Source organism: Anomaloglossus baeobatrachus, chromosome 4 (genome assembly GCF_048569485.1).
Source record: "Anomaloglossus baeobatrachus isolate aAnoBae1 chromosome 4, aAnoBae1.hap1, whole genome shotgun sequence".
Lineage (NCBI taxonomy): Eukaryota > Metazoa > Chordata > Amphibia > Anura > Aromobatidae > Anomaloglossus > Anomaloglossus baeobatrachus.
The window spans coordinates 184,979,642-185,001,660 of NC_134356.1; the positions used below are offsets into that span (position 1 = coordinate 184,979,642).

Here is a 22,019-nt window from a genome sequence, read left to right on the forward strand (position 1 = left end):
TCTATAAGAAAGAAAGACTTGATAGATAGAGCTAACTATCTATAAGAAAGAAAGAAAGAAAGAAAGAAAGAAAGACTTGATAGATAAAGCTAACTACCGCTCAGCTTCTCCAGGTGTTTTGTAAATATTTTTTGGTAAAAAAATGACTTGGGGTCCCCCCCATTTTTCATATCCAGCACAGGAACAGCAGCAGCTGTGGGCTGCAACCCTCAGCTGTCTGCTATACCTTGGCTGGTTATGACAAATAAAGGAGATCCCACACTTTTCTTTTTAATTATTTGATTTATGGAAAAAAAAAATGATGTGGAGTCCCCACATTTTTTTAAAACTAGCCAAGGTGCAACAGACAAATGGGGGCTGATATTATTAGGGAGGGAAGGACTACGGTTATTTGGCCCTTTCCAGCCTAACAATAGCAGCTTGCAGCCTCCCCAGAAGTGACGCATACATTAGATGCGCCAATTCTGGCGCTGGACCCGGCTCTTCCCGTTGTCCTGCTGCGGTGGTAATCGGGGTAATGCATTAATGGCAGCCCACAGCTGCCACTAAGCCCTAGATTAGTACTGGCAGACGTCTATGAGACCACCCCAATAACTCTAATAGTGGTAGTCATCTAGTTGCCTGCTCACTCTGAATTAGTTTATAAAAATGCAGACAGGTTACACTACAGGTATACAGCTGCTGGGCATGCTGTAATTTTTCTTTATGTGAAATTTGCGTAAGAAAACTTTATTTCTTTATTTAAAATTTCTTTATTATTTAATTGTTTATTATGCTTTGCCCAATTTACATGCTTTATTGTCCTGAGTCTTAGGAGGAAAAATGTAAGCTCCCCTATAGGGGAAAGTTGCAGTGCAAGGAAATATTGAAATAATGTTACAGGCCCTGTGACAAAGATCCAGTGGGGAAAATAAATATGTGATGCACTGACGATTTTGAAAGTTTTCCCACCTACAAAGAATAGAGAAATCTGTAATTTATATTGTAGGTACATTTCAACTGTGACAGATAGAATAAAAAAATATTTTTAAATGATTTTTAAATAATTAATTTGCATTTTATTGCATGAAATAAGTATTTGATCACCTACCAACCAGCAAAAATGCTGGTTCTCACAGACCTGTTATTTTTTCTTTAAGAATCCCTCCTACCCTGCCCTCATTACCTGTATTAATTGCACCTGTTCACACTCTCAATCACACTTCTACCTCTCCACCATGGCCAATACCAAAGAACTAAGGACAGCAAGGACAAAATCGTAGACCTGCACAAGGCTGGGATGGGCTACAGGACAAAAGGCAAGCAGCTTGGTGAGAAGGCAATTACTGTTGGTGCAATTATTTGAAAATGGAAGAAACACAAGAGTAGTATCAATCTTACTCAGTCTGGGGCACAATGCAAAATATCGCCTGATGGGGTAAGGATGATTCTGACAAAGGTCATTAATTTCAACAAGATTATGGGGAGATAAGGTATGCACACCAGTGACTATGGAAGGGGAATACATGGAATAGCAGAAACTGCTGTGTGAATACTGACATGAAAAATTCAATAGCTATTTGTAAGAATGAAATGTGAAAAATGGAACCTGCATTACTGCCATGAATATATGAATAAAGAGAAATTTAGCTACTGAATTGATCAATGCAGAAGAGCCCCAACACTACGCCAAAGTATTTCTCTACGTTGGGGTCCCTAGCTTGTGTGTGTCCTCTCATGCAGTTAAAAAACTTACCGTGTATGGGACGCTGAGACCCAGGCTATATATGCGTATAATGTGGATTGGCAATAGGTGTGTATGGGGAGGGTTCACAAACGAAAAACTACTAACATTAAGGAATAACGTTTGGAACTCCATTCTATGTCTGAACTGGGTGCAAAAAACCTAAAAAACATCACTATGGGGAGATAAGGTATGCACACCAGTGACTATGGAAGGGGAATACATGGAATAGCAGAAACTGCTGTGTGAATACTGACATGAAAAATTCAATAGCTATTTGTAAGAATGAAATGTGAAAAATGGAACCTGCATTACTGCCATGAATATATGAATAATTCATATATTCATGGCAGTAATGCAGGTTCCATTTTTCACATTTCATTCTTACAAATAGCTATTGAATTTTTCATGTCAGTATTCACACAGCAGTTTCTGCTATTCCATGTATTCCCCTTCCATAGTCACTGGTGTGCATACCTTATCTCCCCATAGTGATGTTTTTTAGGTTTTTTGCACCCAGTTCAGACATAGAATGGAGTTCCAAACGTTATTCCTTAATGTTAGTAGTTTTTCGTTTGTGAACCCTCCCCATACACACCTATTGCCAATCCACATTATACGCATATATAGCCTGGGTCTCAGCGTCCCATACACGGTAAGTTTTTTAACTGCATGAGAGGACACACACAAGCTAGGGACCCCAACGTAGAGAAATACTTTGGCGTAGTGTTGGGGCTCTTCTGCATTGATCAATTCAGTAGCTAAATTTCTCTTTATTCATATATTCATGGCAGTAATGCAGGTTCCATTTTTCACATTTCATTCTTACAAATAGCTATTGAATTTTTCATGTCAGTATTCACACAGCAGTTTCTGCTATTCCATGTATTCCCCTTCCATAGTCACTGGTGTGCATACCTTATCTCCCCATAGTGATGTTTTTTAGGTTTTTTGCACCCAGTTCAGACATAGAATGGAGTTCCAAACGTTATTCCTTAATGTTAGTAGTTTTTCGTTTGTGAACCCTCCCCATACACACCTATTGCCAATCCACATTATACGCATATATAGCCTGGGTCTCAGCGTCCCATACACGGTAAGTTTTTTAACTGCATGAGAGGACACACACAAGCTAGGGACCCCAACGTAGAGAAATACTTTGGCGTAGTGTTGGGGCTCTTCTGCATTGATCAATTCAGTAGCTAAATTTCTCTTTATTCATATATTCATGGCAGTAATGCAGGTTCCATTTTTCACATTTCATTCTTACAAATAGCTATTGAATTTTTCATGTCAGTATTCACACAGCAGTTTCTGCTATTCCATGTATTCCCCTTCCATAGTCACTGGTGTGCATACCTTATCTCCCCATAGTGATGTTTTTTAGGTTTTTTGCACCCAGTTCAGACATAGAATGGAGTTCCAAACGTTATTCCTTAATGTTAGTAGTTTTTCGTTTGTGAACCCTCAACATACACACCTATTGCCAATCCACATTATACGCATATATAGCCTGGGTCTCAGCGTCCCATACACGGTAAGTTTTTTAACTGCATGAGAGGACACACACAAGCTAGGGACCCCAACGTAGAGAAATACTTTGGCGTAGTGTTGGGGCTCTTCTGCATTGATCAATTCAGTAGCTAAATTTCTCTTTATTCATATATTCATGGCAGTAATGCAGGTTCCATTTTTCACATTTCATTCTTACAAATAGCTATTGAATTTTTCATGTCAGTATTCACACAGCAGTTTCTGCTATTCCATGTATTCCCCTTCCATAGTCACTGGTGTGCATACCTTATCTCCCCATAGTGATGTTTTTTAGGTTTTTTGCACCCAGTTCAGACATAGAATGGAGTTCCAAACGTTATTCCTTAATGTTAGTAGTTTTTCGTTTGTGAACCCTCCCCATACACACCTATTGCCAATCCACATTATACGCATATATAGCCTGGGTCTCAGCGTCCCATACACGGTAAGTTTTTTAACTGCATGAGAGGACACACACAAGCTAGGGACCCCAACGTAGAGAAATACTTTGGCGTAGTGTTGGGGCTCTTCTGCATTGATCAATTCAGTAGCTAAATTTCTCTTTATTCATATATTCATGGCAGTAATGCAGGTTCCATTTTTCACATTTCATTCTTACAAATAGCTATTGAATTTTTCATGTCAGTATTCACACAGCAGTTTCTGCTATTCCATGTATTCCCCTTCCATAGTCACTGGTGTGCATACCTTATCTCCCCATAGTGATGTTTTTTAGGTTTTTTGCACCCAGTTCAGACATAGAATGGAGTTCCAAACGTTATTCCTTAATGTTAGTAGTTTTTCGTTTGTGAACCCTCAACATACACACCTATTGCCAATCCACATTATACGCATATATAGCCTGGGTCTCAGCGTCCCATACACGGTAAGTTTTTTAACTGCATGAGAGGACACACACAAGCTAGGGACCCCAACGTAGAGAAATACTTTGGCGTAGTGTTGGGGCTCTTCTGCATTGATCAATTCAGTAGCTAAATTTCTCTTTATTCATATATTCATGGCAGTAATGCAGGTTCCATTTTTCACATTTCATTCTTACAAATAGCTATTGAATTTTTCATGTCAGTATTCACACAGCAGTTTCTGCTATTCCATGTATTCCCCTTCCATAGTCACTGGTGTGCATACCTTATCTCCCCATAGTGATGTTTTTTAGGTTTTTTGCACCCAGTTCAGACATAGAATTAATTTCAACAAGGACCTGGTCAATGACCTGAAGTCTCAAAGATTACATTAGTAACACACTATATTTGAAGTTTGCCGATGACCATCTACAAGAGGCAGAGGAGGCATATGAGAAGGTCATGTGGTCATTTGAGACCAAATAGAACTTTTTGGTATCAACTCCAGTAGCCATGTTTGGAGGAAGAAAGATGAGTACAACCCTAAGAACACTGTCCTGTGAATGTGAATGTGAAGAATGGGGGTAGAAACAATAATTTGGGGGTGCTTTTCTGCAAAGGGGACAGGATGATTGCACCATATTGAAGAGAGGATGGACAATTTCTTTCCCTCAGTAAGAACATTGAAGATGGGTCATGTCTGGGTCTTCTAGCATGACAATGACCCAAAACATACAGCCAGTTCAACTAAGGAGAGGCTCCATAAGAAGCATTTCAAGGCCCTGGAGTGGCCTAGTCAGTCCTTAGATCTGAACCCAATAGAAAATCTTTGGCGGGAGCTGAAACTCAATGTTGCCAGCAACAGCCCTGAAACCTGAAAGATCTGAAGAAGATCTGTATGGAGGTGTGGGCCAAAATCCCTGCTGCAGTGTGTGCAAACTTGGACAAGAACTACAGGAAACATCTAACCTCTGTAACTGTAAACAAAGTTTTTTCAGCTAAATATTAAACTCTGTTTTTCTACTGTATCAAATACATATTTCATGCACTAATGCAAATTAATTATTTATGAATCATACAATGGGATTTTCTGTTTTTTTTTAATTCTATCTGTCACAGTTGAAGTGTACCTATGATAAAAATTACAGATCTCTTCGTTCTTTGTATGGGGGAAAACTTGCAAAATCAGCAGTGTATAAAATGCTTAATTTTCGCCAATGTATGAACATTCCCCAAGCTGGGCATTTTGGCTTTTTTTTTTCCTAATGTGGTGCATGTCTGTGCATTTTGACCTCCATAAAATAAGGTTCAATTGAATAGTGGTTGTAAGAAAAAAATGTTCAGAGTAAGTGCTGGTAATGTGTTTAAATTAGTATTTTTTATATTCTTTACTATATTACTTATATTTATCATTTATTTTGATATTATAATTTATTTGTAAAAAATGTTGGCTGCCTCTTGTTTGATGTAAATTGTGAAAAAAGCAAATAATTAGGTTAGTAATGTTTAGTACGTCTGGCAATTACAGTATTACTGCACTCATTACAGTTATGCTGAAACATAAGATTGCTTTGGATGCAATATCATGCTACAGCAGTTGTATGTATTATCCACTTCTTAATCCAGATTTTGTATAAAACCATTTAAAGAGTAACTAAAGTTACATTTTCGTTAATAATTTTGTCCAGCATGGAAAGTTATTTTCATTCCAGTATAAAGAATGTATGTTTTTGGCTTTCAAACCTGCTTTTCTCCAGCCTATTTGCCTGCCTTTAGATGCAGTGATATCAGAATGTACTCATTTGGAGTACAGATGATTGCAGTGAAAGGGTCAGCACTCAGCACTTGTCTCCTTCTCTGAGACTTGTCTCCTCCTCCTCCTTCGGCAGCTTTTCCCCAGAGTTAGTGAGACACAAGTGCTGAGCTGACCTTTTCACTGCAATCATTGGTACTCTAAATGATCTAATAAAATAATTTGCAAAGTTGCACAACTGTACATGCTGCACAAAATTATTATTATTATTATAAAAAAACAACAAAGTTTAGTTATTCTATAAAGGAAATGTGCTGTAAGACATGTTTTATACTAATTAAAATTAGGTACTGAAACCTAAGCAGCCATTACAGCGGCCACATGGCCCATAGGCTGATCATTGAAGAGTTTTCTAATCATGCTATAGACTTCTTGCCAGCATTGTTGTTTGGGGAGGGGAGGAGGTGACCTGAAATTATCACTTATTCTAAACTGTGATTCCTGTGTTTTCATTGTATAATGATAATGAGATTGCTACAGAATCAATGGAATAACTACAGAACAGAATGTATCTGTCAATCATGAGGCCCTTTGGCCAGAGTGAAAACTGCAAGACTTCAGGATTTTTTTTTAAAGGTAATGGACTAGTGATGAGCAAGCGTACTAAGCACTGCTTGGTACTTGATTGAGCTAAATGCTCGACTTCCCATTTTGTTACTTGCTCTGACACAGTCCCCAGTCTCCACAGTCCCCATCATCCGTAGGCAGCAGACATCGCCTGGCAACCTCGGTTCTGTCTTCAAGGCCACAGTCCCTATCATCCAGATGCAGCTGGCCTCGCCTGACAACTTTCAATCTGTGTACACTGTCCAAATGACCCCCCCCCCACACCACCCCCCGGCCAAACTAACTGTGTAGTTAATTCCACTTGAGTCCCTGTTCTAGAAAAGAGATAGAAAGATTTATTTTCAAGAACGGGGATTCTAGCAGAACTAACTCCACAGTTACTTTGACTGGGGGGGGGGGAATTTGAACGGTGCACACAGATCAGAAGTTGCCTGGCAATGCCAGATACACCTGGATGATAGGGACTATGGCTGGTAAGACAGAACGAAAGTTGCCAGATGATACCAGCTGCACCCGGAGGACAGAGACTGACTGTGGTGGCGCAAAAGATGAACAGAGATTGCGGACGATGCCTGCTGCACACGGATTGTAGTGGGTGCTCATAACCCCTACTAAAGGACCGGAAATGTTGTTAATAAAAATGTCTGTTGATATTGATGCCTAGTGTTAGGGCACCCCTGTTACGAGGGGGACCCGGGGAAGCGTGCCAAGATGGGAAATGGACAGCTTCCGCCGGTCAAGGTCCACTGTGCGGTGTAAGGGACCGCCGCTATGGTGGGTGAAGAGTGAGCGGGTTGCTGCTAGCGATCGTCTGGAATGTCACAGACGATCTATGTACACCGATCTGCCCTAACCCGTGAGGGTTGTATGGCACGGATCTCACGGCTCGGTGTACCTGTTGCACGGGGAAGCACAGAGGTGCCCACGCACGTGTGCCAGTGGAAGTCACGAGAATATGGCACGAGGGTAGCACAGAGGTGCCCACGCACGTGTGCTTTCAATAACCAGGTGAGTCCGGTGGAGACTCGAGGAGCTCACCTGGGACAGGAACACGGCCTGTTGAAGGGGATACTGCCGGAGCAGCAAGGCAGGAACACGGCCTGCAAACGAGGTACTGCCGGAGCAGCAAGGGCCAAGCCCACAAGAGACAGTAATGCACACGACATACAGGCTCCCACATACTCCTGTATGTCCTGGGGTAGTCTCGGCCACCAATAATGCCTGGTCACCAGGTCTCTGGTCCTTTTGACCCCGAAGTGACCCCCAACCTTGGAGGCATGGGCCCACGATAGCACCTCGTTCCGTAGTTCAGGGGGAACGAGGGTCTTGCCAGGTGGCACCTGGTCCAAAGACGTGGGAGTGACCATCCTCAAGCTGTCCGGGGGTAGTATAAGACGAGGCTCCTCCTCGTCCTCCTCCAACACAACCATACAACGTGACAAGGCATCGGCCCGTACGTTCTTCTCACCGGCCAGGTGGCGGATAATAAAGCGGAACCGGGAGAAGAATAAAGACCAACGGGCCTGCCTTGGGTTCAGGCGTTGTGCTGTCTGGAGGTATGTGAGGTTTTTGTGGTCAGAAAATACCTCAAATGGATGCTTCGCACCCTCCAGGAGATGCCGCCATTCCTGGAATGCTAGTTTCATCGCCAGTAACTCCCTATCCCCTATGGAGTAGTTCCTCTCGGCCGGAGAAAAGGTCTTGGAGAAAAAGAAACAAGGATGCTTCCTTCCTCGTTCGTTTTTCTGGTACAGGACTGCACCTGCACCGACCGAAGAGGCGTCTACCTCCAGTAGGAAGGGTTTGGAGATGTCTGGATGATGAAGGATGGGAGCTCTGGAGAAGTGAGTTTTGAGAGTGTGAAATGCCTCTACCGTTTCTCGTGTCCATGCTTTGGGATTAGCGCCCTTGCGGGTAAGGGCAATTATGGGTGCTGCCACCGTCGAGAAGTTGGGAATGAACTGGCGATAATAATTGATAAACCCCAAGAATCGCTGGATCGCCTTCAGCGAGCGGGGCTCAGGCCAGTTCATCACTGTCTCCAACTTCCCCGGATCCATTGCTAACCCCTGACTGGACACGATGTACCCCAGGAACGGCAAGGATTCCCGTTCAAAAACGCACTTTTCCAGCTTAGCATATAGCAAATGGGTACGGAGCCTCTTAAGTACTCGGATGACATCCCTCCGATGGGTGGTAAGATCGGGGGAGAAGATAAGAATGTCATCCAGGTATGCAACCACGGAAAGATACAAATCCCGGAAAATGTCATTCACAAAGTCTTGAAATACGACGGGGGCATTGCAGAGTCCGAAGGGCATTACTAGATACTCGTAGTGACCGTCCCTGGTGTTAAAGGCGGTCTTCCACTCATCGCCCTTTCGGACTCGCACTAGATTATACGCCCCGCGTAGATCCAGCTTTGTGAAGACCTTTGCCCCGCGGAATCGATCAAATAGCTCAGTAATGAGGGGCAAAGGGTATTTGTTCTTGATCGTGATTGCATTTAATCCCCTGTAATCGATACAGGGGCGCAGATCCCCTTCCTTCTTCTGCACAAAAAAGAACCCTGCACCAGCCGGGGAAATAGACTTGCGAATGAACCCCTTCGCCAGGCTGTCCTGAATATATTTGGACATAGCCTCCGTCTCTGGCGCAGAGAGTGGATACACTCTGCCCCTAGGGGGCTCGGAGCCTGGCTTCAGGTCTATTCGGCAATCATATGGCCGGTGGGGAGGAAGAGTATCTGCCGCCCTTTTTGAAAAGACATCCCTGTAGGCCTCATAAGGTGTCGGTAAACCCGGCCCCTCTGTATTCCCTGAGGACCCTACCGACCTAATGGTAGCGGGTGGTTCGGTAGTCACGAGGTGCTCTCTACAGGATCCTGCCCAGGATGAGATCTCCCCTGTTGCCCAGTTGAGTATAGGAGCATGCTGTCTCAACCAGGGAAGGCCCAGTAGGATCTCATCCGTCCCCCCTGGAAGCGCCAGGAAGGACACCTGGTCATGGTGTCCCGGTGGTACATCCATCCTGAGAGGGATGGTGATCTGGGTGATAGGATCGAGTAGTATGGACCCGTCGACTACCCGAACCCTGAGTGGCTTGGGCAACAGAACCAGGGGAACTGAGTATCGGGTTGTCAGGGAGGTCGAGATGAAATTGCCTTCAGCGCCTGAGTCCAAGCAAGCCAGGGCAGAGAAGAGAGTAGTGCCGAACTGCAACTGGGCGCTGATAGTCAACCTAGAGGGAGAGGTAGCGTCTAGAGTCCCCCCTCTGATAGAAACTAGACGCTGTCTTTTCCCGACAGTTTTGGGACATCGGGTAGCTATGTGTCCCCTCTGCCCACAGGAAAAGCAGATGACACAAGACCGAGAACCTGGGGCAGAGGAGACCACCTTGGACACCTCCATTGACTCCACGGAGTCGCCTACAGGACTGGCTGGGAGACCTGTCTGATGGAAGACGGGAGGCAAACGCTTTTTAGGCCGAGAAGACGTGGGTGCTGAAGAGACCTCGAGCCTTCGCTCCGCCTGGCGGATGCCTATGCGAGAGGCAACCTGAATCAAGGACTCTAAAGTGGCAGGCACCTCACGCGTGGCCAGTGCGTCTTTGACAAACCCTGCCAGGCCCTCCCAAAACACAGGGACAAGGACCTTATCCGGCCAGTCTAGCTCTGCGGCAAGTGTCCTAAAGAGTACCGCAAAGTCCCCGACTGAAGCGGACCCTTGCCGAAGTCGTAGGAGGCGCAGTGCGGAGTCGTGGGTGACTTGAGGCCCGAGGAACACCATTCTCATGGCCCCAAGATAAGCTGTTAAGTTATTCACCACCCGATCTCCGCGCTCCCACAACGGCGTGGACCACTTCAGCGCTCTCCCTGTGAGCAGGGACTGGACGAAGGCTACCTTCGCCTTCTCGGTAGCGTAAAGAGTCGCGGACAGCTCTAAGTAGGTGGTAACCTGGTTTATAAAACCACGGCACTCAGAGCTGTTGCCGCTAAAGCGCTCTGGAAGCGCAAGGCGAGGAGACCTTCCGCCCAATAGCACAGCCTGGGTAGCCGCCTGGGTGGCGACTGTCGTCAGAGTAGTCTTATCGGAGGAAGACTGCTCCACTGCTGCCAATCGTGACTCCAACTGCTGCACATAACGCAGCAACTGCTGCTGCTCTTCAGCCATAGCCAGACCTTTGGCGCGACCGTAATGTTACGAGGGGGACCCGGGGAAGCGTGCCAAGATGGGAAATGGACAGCTTCCGCCGGTCAAGGTCCACTGTGCGGTGTAAGGTACCGCCGCTATGGTGGGTGAAGAGTGAGCGGGTTGCTGCTAGCGATCGTCTGGAATGTCACAGACGATCTTTGTACACCGATCTGCCCTAACCCGTGAGGGTTGTATGGCACGGATCTCACGGCTCGGTGTACCTGTTGCACGGGGAAGCACAGAGGTGCCCACGCACGTGTGCCAGTGGAAGTCACGAGAATATGGCACGAGGGTAGCACAGAGGTGCCCACGCACGTGTGCTTTCAATAACCAGGTGAGTCCGGTGGAGACTCGAGGAGCTCACCTGGGACAGGAACACGGCCTGTTGAAGGGGATACTGCCGGAGCAGCAAGGCAGGAACACGGCCTGCAAACGAGGTACTGCCGGAGCAGCAAGGGCCAAGCCCACAAGAGACAGTAATGCCTGCGCAGTGGCGTGGAATACACGCTGCCAGACATCCAAACATAGAAGGACGGTCGCGCGCCGCCATGATGGCAGGGGGAGCTTTTAAGGAGGTGCAGCTCCACCCGAGGGCGGGCGCGAGGCGGAGATGACGGACTTGACCCAATCAGGGTCCACGACGTCCCAGCCTGGCCAGTCAGGATTCACCACGTCACCAGCCTTGTCATCAAGCCGTGTGACGTCAGTGAGCGAATCAGGACCCACCACGCATTGCACATGCTCACCCTCCTGCCCCTGGGAAATAGAGGCGGGATCCTCGGTCTCACAATGTGCAGAGATAACGGGAATCTCACTGCTTCCCTGAGCAGTAAACCTCTGCACATTGCGCAGCCTCGCAGACCTTCGGGGCCGCTGAGCAGGAGAGTCTGCGGCAGGCCAGGAATGGGAGACCGCTTCACTCCTTGTAACAGGAGAACCACTAGGTGTCACCCTTCTGCTGCCTCTCTGAGAAGGTATCTCCTGCACACTGCGCAGTCTGGCAGACCTTCGGCGCTGCTGAGCAGGAGTGCTCGTGGCAGGCAAGGAATGGGAGACTGCCTCAGTCCTTGCCTCAGGAGAGCCACGAGATGTAACACACCCCCTAGTGGCCGGGTGGGACGGCTGTTGCCACCGGGGAAGGAGGAGTCGGCTGGATGTCTAGGGGGGGAGAGAGTGTGTATGTGTGGGAGAGAGGTTGTTGGATCCGGGACGTGAGAGGGTGAAGATCTAGGGGGCAGAGTGTGGGGGCTGAATGAAGAGGGGACGCCGGAGAGAAAGGAGGTGACGGATCCTCGTGAGTGAAACAACCGGTGTGGGTCCGGGGTGTGTGTAACCAACAGTGGGAGCCCGGTGAAGCGGAGTAATCAGGGCACAGCCCCACGGGAGGATTTGTCAGGGCAGGTTGTCCCCCAGCCCAGGAAGTTTTACTTGTTTGCAACAGCCGGAACTGCGTGTGTCAAGAGTGTTAATAAATATGTCTTTTATTTGCATCACATCTGGCCTGAAGACTATTTGTGCCGCTATCGACGACAACACGACCACACTCTGCCCCACCAAGCTAGTCCCCAACATTGAAGGAGTGATGGAGCCAGGGGTGTGCCTTGAATTCACTGCTGCCACGACTACACAGCCAGAGGCACCCCTGGCACCTCACTTCACGGATGATGGGGACTGTGGTGGGCGGGGTCTGTAGCAGAACGGGGACTTGGGGAATATATGCTCAATTGCTCATTGACTTCCATTGTGCTCAGTACTCATGTTGAGCATTTCCAAGCATCCGACATGCTCGATTCGAGTACCAAGCACCACAGCACTTTTGTTCTTGCTCATCCCAAGCAATGTTTCACAGAAGCTTTACTTAAACAATAGGTCATTCTGTGACACCACATTCTTATTACATAATGTGAAATAAAATTTGAAACATGAAATCTCCCTGTATAATCTGATCATTTTTTTTATCCATGTTACAGGTGCCATGTGCTAAAGCAGTGTCAAACTACAGAGGACAAACCCCCAGTGACCTTTCCTTCAATAAAGGAGACATTATTATCTTGCATCGACAGCTGGATGATTATTGGTTTCATGGAGAATTTAATGGGGGGACTGGTGTCTTTCCAGCACGATTTGTCAAAATTTTAAGAAAAATAGAGCAACCTCCAGCTCTGTGCAAAGCTCTGTACAACTTTGAATTGAATGACAATGGCAGAGGAGGAAACAAGAATTGTTTGAAGTTTGCAAAGGTACAGTATGGCGGCATTATATACCCCTCTGAATAAGTGTGCTATGATAGCAGTAGTTATATATGATCCCATGTAAATGTAAATGTAACTGTGCTATGAGCTCTATACAGTGTGTCCACCCATATCCTGTCTACCACCATTAATTTGAGAATGGCGGCAGCTATAGGCATGGAAGTGGTGTCTGGGTATAGTAAAGTAGCCATGCGCTACGCAATGAAACCACCTATTGCGTCACCTGGTGGAAAACAACAGAGTTAGCATTTTTATCTCGAAAACGGAACAAGATAGAGGAAAAAAAGTGAATTACAAAGTTGTAGGGCATCATCAATTCAATACGAATCGACATTGTTATGACACGTGGCTCCCGCAACCAATCAGTGCCGGCTTCCATCACCTCGCCTTCGGACGTTTAAGCAGGAAGACAGTGCAGTGCTCGCATCCTGCTCAACTGTCCAAAGTCAGGGAGACGGAGAACAGACGCTGATTAGTCGCGGAGGTCATGTGTCATAACAATGTCACATGGGCTCCATGAACGAGACTTCAGACATTGCTGGGACCATGGCTGCACCTGAGGTTTGTATAGGCTTACTTATTTTTACAGGGGTGAACAAGGGTAGTGGATATCCTCTTTAAAGAGAACCTGTCATCAGGATTTGGCATGATAAACTAAATATATGGGCATAAAGGTGTTGTTCTGCTGATTTAACAGGTCCCTTTACTGTATAAATCTGCAGCCTGGTTATTTTTTTATCACCATTAGACGTTTTGGTGCAATGAGATGTTCATGCATCAGGGTGAAACTGTGGACTGGGACTATGGATAGGGGCTTCATTTCTGACACGGCCCCTCAGCTACCTCTGATATACTGTAAGTATCTTCATGCTGTTTAAATATCCATGCCAGTGCAGTCCTTTGCCGCGGGCAGCACTTGTGCAGATCGATCTTTTTTCTGGCTTCATATAAATGGCACCGGTCTTGACGCATCTGCACATTAATCTTCCGGCAGGCTTCATGAAAATGGTGGTGCTTGTGCAGATTAAAATCTCTCTAGTTATGACCAAACCCAAAAATATTACCCCGAATTGGTATACATTAAATGAACCAATTCTGGCGTTCATTCTTCAACTTTATTGGAAATTAATTCTAAAGCCTTTCCTCTTCACTTCAAAGCTTCTCTTGATCCCATTTCCCTTATCGACGGCCTGCGGTTCTTCTCTGTGAAGCAGCCAGCAGGAATCACCCCATCATGTTCACGTTCCATCTACCTTGGTATCATCATTTCATCTCTTTGATATGCTGATGAAATCTTTCTCCTTCCTATTTGCTAAGCACACCAAGGTTTTCCAAGAAAGTAGTCCAAATGGGAATGTAAAAATGTAACTTCAAATTCATCAGACAACCCAAGGCTTTGGAACGTTTGAGCATGTTCTCCATGATGGACTTACATTTTGGATCTTTGTTGTTACGTAGAAATTTCTTCACAACTTCTTTGAAAGTATCCCAAACTCTTTTCTCAACCGCTTTCATTCTTGCTTTGAACTTGTTGTCCTTCATGAGTCTCCGAATATCCGGGCCCACAAAATTTCAGTTTGGTTTCACAAAGGTACTTAAAAGTCTTTTCTTTTGGTAGAACTTTCACAAACTGCTTTATCAGGCCAAGCTTAACCACGTTATCCCCAGGCGATTTTCCGTTTTTTTGTTTTTGTTTTTTTTTTTTTTTCTCCCCTTCTTCCGAGAGCCATAACTTTTTATTTTTTCATCAATATAGCCATATGAGGCCTTGTTTTTTGCAGGACAACTTGCACTTTTGAACGGCATCATTCATTCTGCCCCATATTGTACATGAAAACAGGAATAAAATTACAAGTGCGGTGAAATTGTAAAGAAATTGCAATTGCGCAATTGTTTTGTTTTGGGGTTGTTTTTTTTTACCATGTTCACTATTTTGAACAACTTACCTGAAATTATGATTCCCCAGGTCAGTACGAGTTTCTAGATACCTAACATGTATAGTTTTACTTTCATCCAACTGTTGAAAAAAAAATTCTGAAGTTTGTCAAAAAATAGAATTGCGTTTTTGTTGCCATTTTCCAAGACCCATAGCGTTCTCATTTTTCAGGATCTGGGGCTCAGTTCTGACTTATTTTTTTTCGCCTTGAACTGACATTTTTAATGATACCAATTTTGCATAGATGCGGTTATGATCGCCTATTATTGCAGTTTAATGCAATGTTGCAGTGACCAAAAAAAGTAATTTTGGTGTTTGAAATTTTTTTCTCACTTCAACGTGTACTGATTTTGATTTTGATTTTATATTTTGATAGATCAGGCACTACTGAACGCGACAATACCATATGTGTGTATTTTTATTATTATTGTTTTCTCTCTCTGATCAGCAGAAATGCTGTTCTCCTGTGAGTGTTCGCGCTCCGCTGGCATTCACAAGAACAAAGTCATGGCAGCAACAGGGATGAGCAGGTGAAGCCAACCCATTGCTGCCCCGTAATTGCGTCATGGGGCCACCGGTAGCAGCGGGGAACAACGCGTTCCCCACCAGAGTGCAAAATCACGATGTCAGAGTTTGACAGCGCGATCTAAGGGGTTAAAAGGAGTGGGTGGATCAAAGATCCACCCGAGCCTGTTCATCTCACATGTCTGGTGATCAGATCAGCAGACGTGTGGAGATTACAGAGCGCTCACCGCGCGAGCCCGCCGGGACAGGACAAACACAGCCAAGGACGTTCACCCATTCCCTTAATAACTTTGGCTGCTCTTCACTGCATCTGCTCTAGTTCAGCTTTGTCTGTCTCATACAATGGAGACCAAAATTGTATACCGTATTCAAAGTGTGGCTGCACTGGTTACTTGTATAAAGGCAAAACTCTTCTCATAAGCATCTATGCATCTTTTAATGCATCCCATTATTCTATTTGGTTTTTTTTTATTTGCAGCAGCTCCCTGGCACTGGTCAGTAAACTTGAGTTTGCCATCAACCCATCCACTCAAGTCTTTTTCAGTGACAGTTTTACCCAGTGTTTTATCATTTATTACATAACTAGATGTACTACCCAGCTTCGCCCGGGTTAATAACTGTTGTTAACAAAATAGAATTTATTAACAAAAATTTATTCTGCACACAAAAACCACAGAACAAATAGATAGAAATGTAATTATTAAAAGGCAAAAACTAAGCTAATAGAAGCATTTCACAACATATATTTCAACACCACAGATATTCCACACAGATTTAACTAAAATGGCCAAGTAATGTGCGCCGTCTGTCTCTTTCCAGGTCTGTCTCTTTCCAGGTCTGTCTCTTTCCAGGTCTGTCTCTTTCCCCGTTTGTCTCTTTCCCTGTCTGTCTCTTTCCCCGTCTGTCTCTTTCCCCGTCTGTCTGTCTCTGTCTGTCTCTTTCCTTGTCTGTCTCTATCTCTCTGTTTCTTTCCCCATCTGTCTCTTTCTAGGTCTGTCTCTTTCCCAGGTCTGTCTCTTTCCCCGTCTGTCTCCCCGTCTCTTTGTATGTCTTTTCCTGTTCTGTCTCTTTCCATGTCTGCCTGTCTCTGTCTCTTTCCTTGTCTGTCTCTATTTCTCTGTCTCTTTCCCCGTCTGTCTCTATCAAGGTCTGTGTCTTTCCCCATCTATCTTTGTCTTTCTCTCTGGTTGTCTCCTTCTTCCCTGTCTGCCTGTCTCTGTCCCTGTCTGCATGTCTGTCTCTCTCTTTCCCCATCTGTCTCTTTCCAGGTCTGTCTCTTTCCAGGTCTGTCTCTTTGCGGGTCTGTCTCTTTCTGGGTCTGTCTCTTTCCAGGTTTGTCTCTTTCCGGGTCAGTCTCTTTCCGGGTCAGTCTCTTTCCAGGTCTGTCTCTTTCCAGGTCTGTCTCTGTCTGTCTCTTTCACCGTCTATCTGTCTATCTCTTTCATCATCTGTCTCTGTCTGTCTTTTTCACCATTTGTCTCTGTCTGTCTTTTTCCCTGTCTGTCTCTATCTCTCTGTCTCTTTCCCTGTCTGTCTCTCTGTCTGTCTCTCTGTCTGTCTCTCTGTCTGTCTCTCTCTGTCTCTGTCTATCTCTCTCTATCCGTCTCCCCACCGACATCTTATTACCTCACATATAAGCTTCTTATACTATGAATGTCTTTTGTTCCTATAGCAACCAATCACAGCTAATAACCTGTAGTTCCAGGCTCCATTTACTTTAATAGAGCCATGTTTTTTGGAGAGTAACTGTAAAGTGCGGGGTTAAATTTTCCTGTCAAAACATAGTCTATGACGTTCCCTGGGTCACATGAGGTATCTGTGCAAAATTTCATGATTGTAAATGCGATGGTGCGGATACACTTTTTTCGTTTCACTTTTTCCCCATTATGTAGATAGGGGAAAAATTGATTGGTAAATTGGAACACGCAGGGTTAAAATTTCGCCTCACAACATAGCCTATGATGCTCTCGGGGTCCAGAAGTGTGAGTGTGCAAAATTTTGTGGCTGTAGCTGCGACGGTGCAGATGCCAATCTCAGACATACACAAACACACACATACATACATACACACATTTAGCTTTATATATTAGACTAGCTGTAGTACCCAGGCGATGCCCGGGATAGTAACTGTCTCTCTGTCTCTCTCCCAGTCTCTGTCTGTGTGTTGCTGTCTGTCTGTCTCACTGTCTGTCTCTTTCCTTGTCTGTCTGTTTCTATCTCTCTGTCTGTATTTGCATCAGTCTATCTGTCTCAATCTCTGTATCTGTCTGACTCTCTCTCTCTGTCTCTTTGCCCGTCTGTCTCTTTGCCCGTCTGTCTCTTTCCAGGTCTGTCTCTTGCCCGGTCTGTCTCTTTTCTGGTCTGTCTCTTTCCTGGTCTGTCTCTTTACAGGTCTGTCTCTTTTCAGGTCTGTCTCTTTGCTCGTCTGTCTCTTTGCCCGTCTGTCTCTTTCCAGGGCTGTCTCTTTCCAGGGCTGTCTCTTTCCCCGTCTGTCTCTTTCCAGGCCTGTCTCTTTCTAGGACTGTCTCTTTCCAGGGCTGTCTCTCTCCAGGGCTGTCTCTCTCCAGGGCTGTCTCTCTCCATGGCTGTCTCTTTGCCCAGCTGTCTCTTTGCCCAGTCTGTCTCTTTGCCCGGGCTGTCTCTTTCCAGGGATGTCTCTTTCACCGGCTGTCTCTTTCCTCGGTTGTCTCTTTCCCCGGTTATCTCTTTCCCTGGCTGTCTTTTTCCCCGGCTGTCTCTTTGCCTGGCTGTCTCTTTGCCCGGCTGTCTCTTTACCCGGCTGTCTCTCTACCCGGCTGTCTTTCTCCCCGGCTGTCTCTCTCCCCGGCTGTCTCTCTCCCCGGCTGTCTCTTTCCCCGGCTGTCTCTTTCCACGTCTGTCTCTTTGCACGTCTGTCTCTTTGCACGTCTGTCTCTTTGCACGTCTGTCTCTTTCCCCGGCAGTCTCTTTCCACCGGCTGTCTCTTTCACCGCCTGTCTCTTTGCCCGGCTGTCTCTTTGCCTGGCTGTGTCTTTGACCAGCTGTCTCTTTCCAGGGCTGTCTCTTTCCCCGTCTGTCTGTCTGTCTCTTTCCCCATCTGTCTCTATCTGTGTCTTTGTCTGTCTGTCTTTTTCTGTCTCTCTTTATCCATCTCTCCGCCGACATCATATTACCTCACGCATAAGCTTCAACTAATTTATTTTGTTCCTATAGCAACCACTGACAGTTGCTATTAATAACCTATAGCTCCCACCTCCATTCAGCTTAATGGCGGCAGGATTTTATAGACTAAGGCGGGCTTTGCACGCTGCGACATCGGTAACAATGTATTACCGATGCTGCAGCGATAGTCCCTGCCCCCGTCGCAGGTGCGATATCTTGTGATTGCTGCCGTAGCGAATATTATCGCTACGGCAGCTTCACATGCACTCACCTGCCCTGCGACGTCGCTCTGGCCGGCGACCCGCCTCCTTCCTAAGGGGACGGGTTGTGCGGCGTCACAGCGACGTCACACGGCAGGCGTCCAATAGAAGCGGAGGGGCGGAGATGAGCGGGACGTAAACATCCCGCCCACCTCCTTCCTTCCACATTGCAGCCGGGACGCAGGTAGGAGGTGTTCCTCCCTCCTGCTGCTTCACACACAGCGATGTGTGCTGCTGCAGGAACGAGGAAGAACATCGTACCGTCGCGGCTGCAAAGTTATGGGAATGTCGGACCCTACACCGATCATACGATAACGATGCTTTTGCGCTCGTTAATTGTATGTAAAAGGATTTGCACCCTACGATATCGACAGCGACACCGGATGTGCATCACTTTCGATTTGACCCCACCGACATCGCACCTGCGATGTCGTAGTGTGCAAAGCCTGCCTATCTGTAGAGCACGGGGTTAAATATTTCTGTCAAAACATAGTCTACGACGTTCCCTGGGTCACATGAGGCGTCTGTGCAAAATTTCGTGATTGTAAATGCGATGGTGCGGAATGCGGATTCCTTTAGCGGACACACACACACACACACACACACACACATACACTCAGCTTTATATATTAGATTATACATTTCATTTCCTCTGCCCAGATGCATAACTTTACATTTAAGTAAATTAAACCTCAATTGCATTTCAAGTTGTACTTCCATTCATTTGAATGACATATATGATACAGAAAGTTGTCTAATTTGCAGGGTAATTAAATGCATAACTCTAAAATAACTTGGGATTCTGAAGGACATGTTCGCCTGTGGCAAATTCATTACAGAAATTTCTATGACTGAAAAGTCCATTCCATTCTTTTCTGCATTCTTTACAGTTGAATGGAAACATAAGAAGATTAAATCTGTATATCCTTGTTGTAAACAAACTTCAATATTTAATACAATGTATTTATCATCAGTTAGTTTCTTTAGCTCTGAAAGGTGCTTTCTTTCTTTTTAAATTCGTGTAAAGCCCCCTTTAGGATAAAAGTCAAACCAGAATGTCAATTTGCAGACATAATGTTTTGGGGTTTTGCCCCTCATCAGCGCAAATCATGATATCTGATTTGGCTGCATGAGAGGCTTCTGACTGTGGTAACAGGGGTAACGTTTCTCCTTGTCAAGAGGGACATGTCAGTGTAAGGAGGCTTATAAGCCATGCAATGATGCTCCTCTGATGGCTTATAAGTAGAGTTGAGCGCGGTTCGTGGTTCGTGGTTCTCCAGTTCGCGGCTCGAGTGATTTTGGGGCATGTTCTAGATCGAACTAGAACTCGAGCTTTTTGCAAAAGCTCGGTAGTTCTAGAAACGTTCGAGAACGGTTCTAGCAGCCAAAAAACAGCTAAATCATAGCTTGGTTTCTGCTGTAATAGTGTAAGTCACTCTGTGAATCAAACTATTATCACATTTCAGTGTATAGTGTGCGTGAACAGCGCCTTCAGATCACTGCTGTTTCTATAATGGCGATCGCCATTTTTTTTTTTTTTTTTTCTTGTCTTCCTTCCCTAAGTGCGCGCGTCTTGTGGGGCGGGCCAGCATGTCAGCCAATCCCAGACACACACACAGCTAAGTGGACTTTGAGCCAGAGAAGCAACGGCATGTGTGATAGGATCTGCATGTCACATGTCCCTGCATTATAAAACCGGACATTTTCTTCACGGACGCCATTATCTGCCTTCTGCGTCTTTGGTGTCAGACATCACTGTCGCAGCTCCGTCTTCCTGAGTCCTATAGCCGATACAGCTGTATGCGCTGCATACACAGCGTTAGACAGCTTAGGGAGAGCACTTTATAGCAGTCCTTTTAAGGGCTCCAACCGGCAGGGTCAGAGAGCCATAGGTGACAGGTCCTGCAAACAGCAACAGCGTCTGTGTAGCCCAGGTCAGGGATTTCCTACCTGCATTTCACCATTAGGAGGGAATAGAAAGGCAGGCTTCCATTCCTCTACCCAGAGCACCACAATCCTGCCACTGTACCCTCTTGTCCTCTGCACACTCCAACTGATAACTAAGCCATTATACTAGCAAACACTCAGTGTACCTAGTGGCATCCTATACGTGGCTATTGGACTTTGCTATAGTCCCACTAGTGCAAAGACATTTGCAGAGCGCGTCTGCCTGCATTGCACACTACAACTCATTCTAAACAAGCCATTATACTAGCAAACACTCAGTGTACCTAGTGGCATCCTATACGTGGCTATTGGACTTTGCTATAGTCCCACTAGTGCAAAGACATTAGCAGAGCACATCTGCCTGCATTGCACACTACAACTCATTCTAACCAAGCCATTATACTAGCAAACACTCAGTGTACCTAGTGGCATCCTATACGTGGCTATTGGACTTTGCTATAGTCCCACTAGTGCAAAGACATTTGCAGAGCGCGTCTGCCTGCGTTGCACACTACAACTCATTCTAACCAAGCCATTATACTAGCAAACACTCAGTGTACCTAGTGGCATCCTATACGTGGCTATTGGACTTTGCTATAGTCCCACTAGTGCAAAGACATTTGCAGAGCGCGTCTGCCTGCGTTGCACACTACAACTCATTCTAACCAAGCCATTATACTAGCAAACACTCAGTGTACCTAGTGGCATCCTATACGTGGCTATTGGACTTTGCTATAGTCCCACTAGTGCAAAGACATTTGCAGAGCGCGTCTGCCTGCGTTGCACACTACAACTCATTCTAACCAAGCCATTATACTAGCAAACACTCAGTGTACCTAGTGGCATCCTATACGTGGCTATTGGACTTTGCTATAGTCCCACTAGTGCAAAGACATTTGCAGAGCGCGTCTGCCTGCGTTGCACACTACAACTCATTCTAACCAAGCCATTATACTAGCAAACACTCAGTGTACCTAGTGGCATCCTATACGTGGCTATTGGACTTTGCTATAGTCCCACTAGTGCAAAGACATTTGCAGAGCGCGTCTGCCTGCGTTGCACACTACAACTCATTCTAACCAAGCCATTATACTAGCAAACACTCAGTGTACCTAGTGGCATCCTATACGTGGCTATTGGACTTTGCTATAGTCCCACTAGTGCAAAGACATTTGCAGAGCGCGTCTGCCTGCGTTGCACACTACAACTCATTCTAACCAAGCCATTATACTAGCAAACACTCAGTGTACCTAGTGGCATCCTATA

The 22,019-nt window shown here is 45.7% G+C and overlaps 1 protein-coding gene across 2 annotated transcripts in view; it reads left to right on the forward strand.

Moving 5' to 3' along the window:
- SH3RF2 (SH3 domain containing ring finger 2) overlaps positions 1-22,019 on the forward strand; it is a 204,494-nt gene that overhangs the window by 79,970 nt on the left and 102,505 nt on the right. For both annotated transcript variants that reach the window (XM_075344599.1, XM_075344600.1), the window contains exon 3: positions 12,663-12,932. In XM_075344599.1, coding sequence (XP_075200714.1) covers positions 12,663-12,932 — 270 coding nt within the window. The remainder of the gene's footprint in view (positions 1-12,662; positions 12,933-22,019) is intronic.